Source organism: Oncorhynchus keta, chromosome 29 (assembly GCF_023373465.1).
Source record: "Oncorhynchus keta strain PuntledgeMale-10-30-2019 chromosome 29, Oket_V2, whole genome shotgun sequence".
In the NCBI taxonomy this organism is placed as follows: Eukaryota; Metazoa; Chordata; class Actinopteri; order Salmoniformes; family Salmonidae; genus Oncorhynchus; species Oncorhynchus keta.
In genome coordinates this window covers 5,788,320-5,801,625 of record NC_068449.1, presented here as the reverse complement: position 1 = coordinate 5,801,625, position 13,306 = coordinate 5,788,320, and the positions used below count along the sequence as shown (strand labels likewise).

The 13,306-nt window shown below is 39.1% G+C and overlaps 1 protein-coding gene across 1 annotated transcript; it reads left to right on the top strand.

Annotated features, from left to right (window-relative positions):
* The first annotated feature begins 299 nt into the window (after window positions 1-299).
* LOC118362236 (coiled-coil domain-containing protein 32-like) lies at window positions 300-11,381 on the top strand. Its single transcript, XM_035742416.2, has 4 exons — window positions 300-592; window positions 1,897-2,166; window positions 10,610-10,763; window positions 10,938-11,381. Exons 2-4 carry the CDS (start codon window positions 1,911-1,913, stop codon window positions 11,029-11,031), a joined length of 504 nt encoding a protein of 167 aa, XP_035598309.1. The 5' UTR covers window positions 300-592; window positions 1,897-1,910; the 3' UTR covers window positions 11,032-11,381.
* The last annotated feature ends 1,925 nt before the right edge of the window (window positions 11,382-13,306 follow it).

Here is a 13,306-nt window from a genome sequence, read left to right as displayed (position 1 = left end):
CAATTCACCTTTTGGGGTGTAGTCTGCCAATAAACCTTGAAGGGGAAGAAGAAGAAGATGAAGAAGAAGAAGAAGTAGAAGAAGATAAAGATAAAGATGATGATGATTTCATTTGGCCTCAGCTGTAGCAGAGATATTAGAGAAATGTATCTCTGGCTGTAAGACGGTCAAACCTAACCCTAACCACATTGCTAACCTTATGCCTAACCCTAACCATAAATTAAAGCTTTATTTAAAAAAAAAAAACGATTTCATTTGAACCTATTTTGACTTTGTGGCTGTAGTAACTAGAGACAACCATGTAGGACCCAGCTGCAGGACACACTTCCTGGTCCCCACAGAGCTGGCCAATAATATTGGGATTACATAAATCAAAGCCAATAAGCATCCATAGAACCTCAGAATGACTTGACAGTTACCTTATCTAGCTAGTCAGATCACTCAAAACACGCCAAAGAAGGATTGCCTTGTTTGGATTTTGTTTGGGATTCTTCCAGCTAGAGGAGCAGGCTAGCTAGCTAACGTTAACAAAGTAAAGTCCTAGATACTACCTGGTAATATACTGTTTAGCTGCTCTAAATTGAAGTCGAAGGTAAGACGCCAATAAACATATTTCAGCTAGCAGAGTGAATGTTTACAATTTATTGTTTCAAATTCCAATGACAAGGTGATTATTTTAGTTGCAACTACATTGGCGTTAGCATTAATTAGCTAGCTACATCTAAAGTACGGTAATATCCTAGCTAACAAATAGGAACATTCTGATTCATTGTTGCAGTTGATCTCATTTCTAATTTGGTGGACAGTTTACCAACACCTTGGATTTGGTATACCTTCAAACTTAATTGCATTGCTCTTTCTAGCTGTAATGTAATGTATTATTGAGCTTGCTATTAGTAGTTCATCACTTTTTTCCATGGTAGAAAAAGTACTAAATTGTCATACTTGAGTAAAAGTAAAGCTACCTTAATAGAAAATGACTCAAGTGAAAGTCACCCAGTAAAATACTACTTGAGTAAAAATCTCAAAATATTTGGTTTTAAATATACTTAATAAGTACCAAAAGTAAATGGAATTGCTCAAATATATTAAGTATCAACAGTATTAATCATTTTAAATTCCTTATATTAAGCAAACCAGACGGCACAATTTTATAGTTTTTTAAAATGTATTTACGGATAGCCAGGGGCACACTCCAACACTCAGACATTTACAAATTAAGCATTTGTGTTTAGTGAGTGTGCCCGGTCAGAGGCAGTAGAGGGATGACAAGGGATGTTTTCTTTATAAGTGTTAATTGGAACATTTTCCTGTAAACATGTAGTGAGTACTTTTGTGTGCGAGGAAAAATGTATGGAGTAAAAAGTAGATTATTTTCTTTAGGAATGTAGTAAAGTAAAAGTGGGCAGAAATATAAATAGTAAAGTCATGTACAGATACTTTAAAGTACTACTTAAGTAGTTTTTTGGAGTATTTCTACCTAAGTACTTACTTACTTACTGACTTTATTGTCCCCATGGGGAAATTTTGTTGCAGTGTCATGTACACATTTAAAGTGGTGTTTAAATACAAAATAAGATTGTCAATACAACTTTCATAACAGTTACGCACCAATAAAAATAATAATAGTAAGAAATAAGAAATTCAACTTTCTTTTTTTTTTAAAGAAGAAAAGACTAGCCTGCTGGCCTTACGGGGGTCAATGGGAACATTCGCCTGAGCTATTTAGGAGGGATATCACACCTGGCATAAATTATTGTCTCGTTCTGTTTTTCCTGCTGAGGGGTGCCCTATACCTGCGCCCAGAGGGGAGTAATTCAAAGTCCAGGTACAGGGGGTGGCTTGGGTCTAAAATGACAACACTGACTATATTGTTGATGATGCTTGTCTCAACAGATCACTGTATCTACATGACGATGATTGACGATTTCGAGAGTCATAAGGCCCGGTCCAGCAGAGATCTGTGGTCAGAGATCTGCTGGAGCCTGCCTGACGTGCAGGAGGAAGATCAAGGCCGAGGAGAGGATAATGCTGCTCTGTTCAAAGATTCATTCCAACCGTCACATGTTGACAATGACCTGCAATCTAATGGCATGTCTATGAGTTTCTCCTCTCACAGCGTCTGGGAACCTATGGAAGACTCGAATGTCTACATTGCAAGTTTAGGTAAAGTCAATCTAATATCGACCTTCTGTTTTGACTCACCCTTATCTATGGCCCAGTTGATGCCATCAATAGGGCTGTGGCGGTCATTACATTTTGTCAGCCTGTTATTGTCATGTTAGTCTCACGCTAATTGACCATTAATTAACAGAAACATGTTTAGCATCTCCAGTCTCTACTCATACAAGCAGCATACAAGCTTCTGATGCTCCCCTTTGGAACATCTACATTTTAAAAAGTATAATAAATCAATTGAATACAAACCATCACAATAAATTCATTATTTATGTTAGTCAGGTCTAAACAAAACATTATGATATGATTATACATATATATTTTTTTCAGAATATGTGTTGGGCCTACTTTATATTATCTGGCTATCCACCATGCTATAGGCTTGTTAATTTAGCAGACAAGTTATAAGTCCCGTGCCATTATTTTATATGTTATAGGATTTTATAATAAGAAGAATATATTTGAACTTAGCTGAATAAAATATAATTGGGCTATTGATGCGACTATATAGGGCTATTGATGCGATTATATAGGCTATTGATGCGACTATATAGGCTATTGATGCGACTGTATAGGGCTATTGATGCATCTATATAGGGCTATTGATGCGACTATATAGGCTATTGATGCATCTGTATAGGGCTATTGATGCATCTGTATAGGGCTATTGATGCGACTATATAGGCTATTGATGCGATTATATAGGCTATTGATGCGACTATATAGGCTATTGATGCATCTGTATAGGGCTATTGATGCGACTATATAGGCTATTGATGCATCTGTATAGGGCTATTGATGCGACTATATAGGCTATTGATGCATCTGTATAGGGCTATTGATGCGACTATATAGGCTATTGATGCGACTATATAGGGCTATTGATGCATCTGTATAGGGCTATTGATGCGACTATATAGGCTATTGATGCGACTATATAGGCTATTGATGTGACTGTATAGGGCTATTGATGCGACTATATAGGCTATTGATGCGACTGTATAGGGCTATTGATGCGACTATATGGGCTATTGATGCGACTATATAGGCTATTGATGCATCTATATAGGGCTATTGATGCGACTGTATAGGGCTATTGATGCGACTGTATAGGGCTATTGATGCGACTGTATAGGCTATTGATGAGACTATATAGGGCTATTGATGCGACTATATAGGGCTATTGATGCGACTATATAGGGCTATTGATGCGACTATATAGGGCTATTGATGCATCTGTATAGGGCTATTGATGCGACTATATAGGCTATTGATGCGACTATATAGGCTATTGATGCGACTGTATAGGGCTATTGATGCGACTGTATAGGGCTATTGATGCGACTATATAGGCTATTGATGCGACTGTATAGGGCTATTGATGCGACTATATGGGCTATTGATGCGACTATATAGGGTATTGATGCATCTATATAGGGCTATTGATGCGACTGTATAGGGCTATTGATGCGACTGTATAGGGCTATTGATGCGACTGTATAGGCTATTGATGAGACTATATAGGGCTATTGATGCGACTATATAGGGCTATTGATGCGACTATATAGGGCTATTGATGCGACTATATAGGGCTATTGATGCGACCTATATAGGGCTATTGATGCGACTATATAGGGCTATTGATGCGACCTATATAGGGCTATTGATGCGACCTATATAGGGCTATTGATGCGACCTATATAGGGCTATTGATGCGACCTGTATAGGGCTATTGATGTGACTATATAGGGCTATTGATGTGACTATATAGGGCTATTGATGCGACTATATAGGGCTATTGATGCGACTGTATAGGGCTATTGATGCGACTGTATAGGGCTATTGATGCGACTATATAGGGCTATTGATGCGACTGTATTGGGCTATTGATGCATCTGTATAGGGCTATTGATGCGACTATATAGGGCTATTGATGCGACTATATAGGGCTATTGATGCGACTATATAGGGCTATTGATGCGACTATATAGGGCTATTGATGCGACTGTATTGGGCTATTGATGCATCTGTATAGGGCTATTGATGCGACTATATAGGGCTATTGATGCGACTATATGGGCTATTGATGCGACTGTATTGGGCTATTGATGCATCTGTATAGGGCTATTGATGCATCTGTATAGGGCTATTGATGCATCTGTATAGGGCTATTGATGCGACTGTATAGGGCTATTGATGCGACTGTATAGGGCTATTGATGAGACTATATAGGGCTATTGATGCGACCTATATAGGGCTATTGATGCGACTATATAGGGCTATTGATGCGACTATATGGGCTATTGATGCGACTATATAGGCTATTGATGCGACTATATAGGCTATTGATGCGACTATATAGGGCTATTGATGCGACTATATGGGCTATTGATGCATCTATATAGGGCTATTGATGCGACTATATAGGCTATTGATGCGACTATATAGGATATTGATGCATCTATATAGGGCTATTGATGCGACTATATAGGCTATTGATGCATCTATATAGGGCTATTGATGCGACTATATGGGCTATTGATGCGACTATATAGGCTATTGATGCATCTATATAGGGCTATTGATGCGACTGTATAGGGCTATTGATGCGACTATATGGGCTATTGATGCATCTATATAGGGCTATTGATGCGACTATATGGGCTATTGATGCATCTATATAGGGCTATTGATGCATCTGTATAGGGCTATTGATGCGACTGTATAGGGCTATTGATGCGACTGTATAGGGCTATTGATGCGACTGTATAGGGCTATTGATGCGACTGTATAGGGCTATTGATGCGACCTGTATAGGGCTATTGATGCGATTATATAGGCTATTGATGAGACTATATAGGGCTATTGATGAGACTATATAGGGCTATTGATGCGACTATATAGGGCTATTGATGCGACCTATATAGGGCTATTGATGAGACTATATAGGGCTATTGATGCATCTGTATAGGGCTATTGATGCATCTGTATAGGGCTATTGATGCGACTGTATAGGGCTATTGATGCGACTGTATAGGGCTATTGATGAGACTGTATAGGGCTATTGATGCGACCTATATAGGGCTATTGATGAGACTATATAGGGCTATTGATGCGACTATATAGGGCTATTGATGCGACTATATAGGGCTATTGATGCGACCTATATAGGGCTATTGATGCGACTATATAGGGCTATTGATGCGACTATATAGGGCTATTGATGCGACTATATAGGGCTATTGATGTGACTATATAGGGCTATTGATGCGACTGTATAGGGCTATTGATGCGACTGTATAGGGCTATTGATGCGACTGTATAGGGCTATTGATGCGACTGTATAGGGCTATTGATGCGACTGTATAGGGCTATTGATGCGACTGTATAGGGCTATTGATGCGACTGTATAGGGCTATTGATGCGACTGTATAGGGCTATTGATGCGACCTGTATAGGGCTATTGATGCGACCTGTATAGGGCTATTGATGCGACTATATAGGCTATTGATGCGACTATATAGGCTATTGATGCGACTATATAGGCTATTGATGCGACTATATAGGGCTATTGATGCGACTATATAGGGCTATTGATGCACCTATATAGGGCTATTGATGCGACCTATATAGGGCTATTGATGCGACCTGTATAGGGCTATTGATGCGACCTGTATAGGGCTATTGATGCGACCTGTATAGGGCTATTGATGCGACTGTATAGGGCTATTGATGCGACCTGTATAGGGCTATTGATGCGATTATATAGGCTATTGATGCGACTATATAGGCTATTGATGTGACTATATAGGCTATTGATGAGACTATATAGGGCTATTGATGCGACTGTATAGGGCTATTGATGCGACCTGTATAGGGCTATTGATGCGATTATATAGGCTATTGATGCGACTATATAGGCTATTGATGAGACTATATAGGGCTATTGATGAGACTATATAGGACTATTGATGCACCTATATAGGGCTATTGATGCGACCTATATAGGGCTATTGATGCGACTATATAGGGCTATTGATGCGACTATATAGGGCTATTGATGCGACCTATATAGGGCTATTGATGCGACTATATAGGGCTATTGATGCGACTATATAGGGCTATTGATGCGACTATATAGGGCTATTGATGCGACTATATAGGGCTATTGATGCGACTGTATAGGGCTATTGATGCGACTGTATAGGGCTATTGATGCGACTATATAGGCTATTGATGCGACTATATAGGCTATTGATGCGACTATATAGGCTATTGATGCGACTATATAGGGCTATTGATGCGACTATATAGGGCTATTGATGCACCTATATAGGGCTATTGATGCGACCTGTATAGGGCTATTGATACGACCTGTATAGGGCTATTGATGCGACCTGTATAGGGCTATTGATGCGACCTGTATAGGGCTATTGATGCGACTGTATAGGGCTATTGATGCGACCTGTATAGGGCTATTGATGCGATTATATAGGCTATTGATGCGACTATATAGGCTGTTGATGAGACTATATAGGGCTATTGATGCGACTGTATAGGGCTATTGATGCGACTGTATAGGGCTATTGATGCGACCTGTATAGGGCTATTGATGCGATTATATAGGCTATTGATGCGACTATATAGGCTATTGATGCGACTATATAGGCTATTGATGAGACTATATAGGGCTATTGATGAGACTATATAGGACTATTGATGCACCTATATAGGGCTATTGATGCGACCTATATAGGGCTATTGATGCGACCTGTATAGGGCTATTGATGCGACCTGTATAGGGCTATTGATGCGACCTGTATAGGGCTATTGATGCGACCTGTATATGGCTATTGATGCGACCTGTATAGGGCTATTGATGCGACCTGTATAGGGCTATTGATGCAACAATATAGGGCTATTGATGCGACTATATAGGGCTATTGATGCGACAATATAGGGCTATTGATGCACCTATATAGGCTATTGAAAACTATAATGCACTATAATTGTAGGCTAAATCTGAATTAGTTTATTTTAGGATAGACAAATGATTTACCAAATATCGTAAATCAGTATTTTATTTAATGTTTTTCCGCCATGTGTAATTATGCGGTTGGCTATGTATTGTATAATGGCACAATCATTATTTTAATTCAGCTTTTGAGAGGGCTTGGGCTCATATATAGGCCTGTTCTTATGCATTAGCTCTAATATGCATATGGCAGTTTCAAATTAATCATCACCTTAGAAAGCGCTGACCACTTCGTGGTCAGGCTTTGAAACAACATCCACAAGTACCATGTTTTCCACTCATGTCAGAGTGGTTAGCAGGACAATAGAGCCCTGAGTAACCAGGCCATTAGCAACCTGATGATCGTTAGCGAATTGGGTAGGCTACTACTAATGCATGTCCAGAATGCATAAAACAAGATTTCCGTGACTCAACTGTCATGTAGAATTTTACTGCAGCCGTGGCGATAATAGAGTCACCGTTAACAGCGCTAGTCATGACTCATGACTGCAGGTGTGGAGGTAATATAGTCACCGTAACAGCCTCCACATTGACTCTGTACCGATACCCCCTGTATATAGCCTCCACATTGACTCTGTACCGATACCCCCTGTATATAGCCTCCACATTGACTCTGTACCGATACCCCCTGTATATAGCCTCCACATTGACTCTGTACCAGTACCCCCTGTATATAGCCTCCACATTGACTCTGTACCGGTACCCCCTGTATATAGCCTCCACATTGACTCTGTACCAGTACCCCTGTATATAGCCTCCACATTAACTCTGTACCGGTACCCCCTGTATATAGCCTCCACATTGACTCTGTACCAGTACCCCTGTATATAACCTCCACATTGACTCTGTACTGGTACCCCTGTATATAGCCTCCACATTGACTCTGTACCAGTACCTCCTGTATATAGCCTCCACATTGACTCTGTACCAGTAACCCCTCTATATAGCCTCCACATTGACTCTGTACCAGTACCCCTGTATATAGCCTCCACATTGACTCTGTACCAGTACCCCTGTATATAGCCTCCACATTGACTCTGTACCAGTACCCCTGTATATAGCCTCCACATTGACTCTGTACCGGTACCCCCTGTATATAGCCTCCACATTGACTCTGTACCAGTACCCCTGTATATAACCTCCACATTGACTCTGTACTGGTACCCCTGTATATAGCCTCCACATTGACTCTGTACCAGTACCTGCTGTATATAGCCTCCACATTGACTCTGTACCAGTAACCCTCTATATAGCCTCCACATTGACTCTGTACCAGTACCCCCTGTATATAGCCTCCACATTGACTCTGTACCAGTACCCCTGTATATAGCCTCCACATTGACTCTGTACCAGTACCCCTGTATATAGCCTCCACATTGACTCTGTACCAGTACCCCCTGTATATAACCTCCACATTGACTCTGTACTGGTACCCCCTGTATATAGCCTCCACATTGACTCTGTACCAGTACCTCCTGTATATAGCCTCCACATTGACTCTGTACCAGTAACCCCTCTATATAGCCTCCACATTGACTCTGTACCAGTACCCCCTGTATATAGCCTCCACATTGACTCTGTACCAGTACCCCCTGTATATAGCCTCCACATTGACTCTACCAGTACCCCCTGTATATAGCCTCCACATTGACTCTGTACCAGTACCTCCTGTATATAGCCTCCACATTGACTCTGTACCAGTACCCCCTGTATATAGCCTCCACATTGACTCTGTACCAGTACCCCTGTATATAGCCTCCACATTGACTCTGTAACAGTACCCCTGTATATAGCCTCCACATTGACTCTGTAACAGTACCCCTGTATATAGCCTCCACATTGACTCTACCAGTACCCCTGTATATAGCCTCCACATTGACTCTGTACCAGTACCTCCTGTATATAGCCTCCACATTGACTCTGTACCTGTACCCCCTGTATATAGCCTCCACATTGACTCTGTACCAGTACCCCCTGTATATAGCCTCCACATTGACTCTACCAGTACCCCCTGTATATAGCCTCCACATTGACTCTGTACCAGTACCTCCTGTATATAGCCTCCACATTGACTCTGTACCTGTACCCCCTGTATATAGCCTCCACATTGACTCTACCTGTACCCCTGTATATAGCCTCCACATTGACTCTGTACCAGTACCTCCTGTATATAGCCTCCACATTGACTCTGTACCAGTACCCCTGTATATAGCCTCCACATTGACTCTGTACCAGTACCCCTGTATATAGCCTCCACATTGACTCTGTACCTGTACCCCCTGTATATAGCCTCCACATTGACTCTGTACCAGTACCTCCTGTATATAGCCTCTACATTGACTCTGTACCAGTACCCCCTGTATATAGCCTCCACATTGACTCTGTAACAGTACCCCCTGTATATAGCCTCCACATTGACTCTACCAGTACCCCCTGTATATAGCCTCCACATTGACTCTGTACCAGTACCTCCTGTATATAGCCTCCACATTGACTCTGTACCTGTACCCCCTGTATATAGCCTCCACATTGACTCTGTACCAGTACCCCCTGTATATAGCCTCCACATTGACTCTACCAGTACCCCCTGTATATAGCCTCCACATTGACTCTGTACCAGTACCTCCTGTATATAGCCTCCACATTGACTCTGTACCTGTACCCCCTGTATATAGCCTCCACATTGACTCTACCAGTACCCCCTGTATATAGCCTCCACATTGACTCTGTACCAGTACCTCCTGTATATAGCCTCCACATTGACTCTGTACCAGTACCCCCTGTATATAGCCTCCACATTGACTCTGTACCAGTACCCCCTGTATATAGCCTCCACATTGACTCTGTACCTGTACCCCCTGTATATAGCCTCCACATTGACTCTGTACCAGTACCTCCTGTATATAGCCTCTACATTGACTCTGTACCAGTACCCCCTGTATATAGCCTCCACATTGACTCTGTACCAGTACCCCCTGTATATAGCCTCCACATTGACTCTGTACCAGTACCCCCTGTATATAGCCTACTTATTGTTATTTTATTGTGTTACTTTAAAAAAATATATGTATTTAGTTTGTTCGGTAAATATTTTCTTATCTCTTGAATTGCATTGTTGGTTAAGGGCTCTGAAGTAAACATTTCATGGTAAGGTCTACTACACCTGTTGTATTCCGCGCATGTGACAAATAATTTGATTTGATAGGTGTAAGCTGTAGTTCATGCAGAATATTTTATGTCCAGAAAGATAATGAATTGGGAAAGTATCCAAACACAGGTTTTACTGTTAATCCTGGTCTCCCCTTGGCTATTTGGAATGATCGTGAGATAGCCAGAAATCAAGGTCCCATATTACTTAGCTTACTAATGAAATTCATTCTAAATCCTGTCTTTCAGAGAATCGTCTGAAGAGAATAAAGGGCCAGTGTACTGAGGTGACGTCCAGGGAGATGCTGCGCTCCCTATCTCAGGCCAAAACAGAATGCTGGGATAGATTCTTGCACGACGCTCAGAGCTCGGAAATCTTTCAGCAGGACGAGCTAGATCAGAGGTGAGTAGAAGAGCATAATTTGTTGTACAGGCAGAAGTAAGTCTATAAAACTCACTTTCACTGAGCAGCTTTGAAGGCTGAGCTTGTGAAGTATATTACAGGTCCAGTGATTGTTCTGTTGTCCACCTTGCCTCTTTGTGTAATGATAGGATGTGTGATAACTTCCCTTCACAGTACCCTGGAGCATCTAAAGCGTTGGCTGGTACCTGAGAAAGTGGCCATCAGCGCTGAGGAGCTGGAGTGTCTCCTCCTGCCGTCACTGAGCTGAGAGCAGACCTCCACGGACCAATCACAGAGCAGACCAGAGGCAGCCACTCAGAACCCCAAAGAGGACAAGAGTCCCATACCTGAGAAATAGCTTCCTGTTCACCGCAGACATTTTTATACGTTATCATGTGTTATTCATGTTCAGAAACATGATTGAATTTCCTGTACTGTCATTATTAGGTTATGTGTATTTGTCTTTATTATTGAGGAGAAAGAATTCGGTGACATATCGTTGCAAATATTGGATCGGTCCATTTTTTTTGTCATGTTACTCCCATCAAATGTTGTTGATTTTATGATATGGTTCAAATAAAAAGCAGTTAATTCTTGGGGTAATATCCCGAAACCACACCGGGTGCATTTTTGTTAGGCTACTACATTATGTTGGTCTATAATGTTGTAACGAGCTTTGGCACTGCTTTAAGATACCAGTCCAATCAAGAGTATTAATAGCTCAGATGAAATCATTATAAATGTAGCTACTATATGTTCATTACCATGTATGATAAATATACTACGTTAATTATAATGTATGGTAAATATACTACGTTCATTATTACCATGTATGATAAATATACTTATTTCATAATGTATGGTAAATATATACTTTCATTATAATGTATGGTAAATATACTACGTTCATTATTACCATGTATGATAAATATACTTATTTCATAATGTATGGTAAATATAGTACGTTCATCACCATGTATGATAAATATACTACGTTCATTACCATGTATGATAAATATACTACGTTCATTATTACCATGTATGATAAATATACTACGTTGATCACCATGTATGGTAAATATACTACATTCGTTACCATGTATGATAAATATACTACTTTCATTATTACCATGTATGATAAATATACTACATTCATCACCATGTATGGTAAATATACTACGTTCATTACCATGTATGATAAATATACTACGTTCATTATTACCATGTATGATAAATATACTTATTTCAATATTATGTATGGTAAATATATAATTTCATTATAACGTAGTATATTTACCGTACATGGTAATAATGAACGTAGTAAATTTATCACACATGGTAAAGAACGTAGTATATGATTAGCATTAGTATTATTAGTACCATGTATGATAAATAAGCTACATTCATGACCATGTATGATAAATATACTACGTTCGTTATTACCATGTATGATAAATATACTACGTTCATTATTACCATGTATGATAAATATACTACGTTCATCACCATGTATGATAAATATACTACGTTCATCACCATGTATGATAAATATACTACGTTCATTATAATGTATGATAAATATACTACGTTCATTATTACCATGTTTGATAAATATACTACGTTCGTTATTACCATGTATGGTAAATATACTACGTTCATTATTACCATGTATGATAAATATACTTATTTCATAATGTATGGTAAATATACTACGTTCATCACCATGTATGATAAATATACTACGTTCATCACCATGTATGGTAAATATACTACGTTCATTACCATGTATGATAAATATACTACGTTCATTACCATGTATGATAAATATACTACGTTCATTACCATGTATGATAAATATACTACGTTCATCACCATGTATGATAAATATACTACGTTCATTATTACCATGTATGATAAATATACTACGTTCATTACCATGTATGATAAATATACTTCGTTCATTATTACCATGTATGATAAATATACTACGTTCATTACCATGTATGGTAAATATACTACGTTCGTTATTACCATGTATGATAAATATACTACGTTCATCACCATGTATGGTAAATATACTACGTTCATCACCATGTATGATAAATATACTACGTTCATTATTACCATGTATGATAAATATACTACGTTCATTATTACCATGTATGATAAATATACTACGTTCATTATTACCATGTATGATAAATATACTACGTTCATCACCATGTATGATAAATATACTACGTTCATTACCATGTATGATAAATATACTTCGTTCATTATTACCATGTATGATAAATATACTACGTTCATCACCATGTATGATAAATATACTACGTTCATTACCATGTATGATAAATATACTACGTTCATTATTACCATGTATGATAAATATACTACGTTCATTACCATGTATGATAAATATACTACGTTCATTATTACCATGTATGATAAATATACTATGTTCATTACCATGTATGGTAAATATACTACGTTCATTATTACCATGTATGATAAATATACTACGTTCATTACCATGTGTAATG

Coding starts and splice junctions, on each gene's coding strand:
- LOC118362236 (XM_035742416.2), top strand. CDS start 1,911: ATGACGATGATTGACGATTTCGAGAGTCATAAGGCCCGGTCCAGCAGA. Junction 2,167..10,609: donor TGTCTACATTGCAAGTTTAG/GTAAAGTCAATC, acceptor CCTGTCTTTCAG/AGAATCGTCTGAAGAGAATA. Junction 10,764..10,937: donor CAGGACGAGCTAGATCAGAG/GTGAGTAGAAGA, acceptor TTCCCTTCACAG/TACCCTGGAGCATCTAAAGC.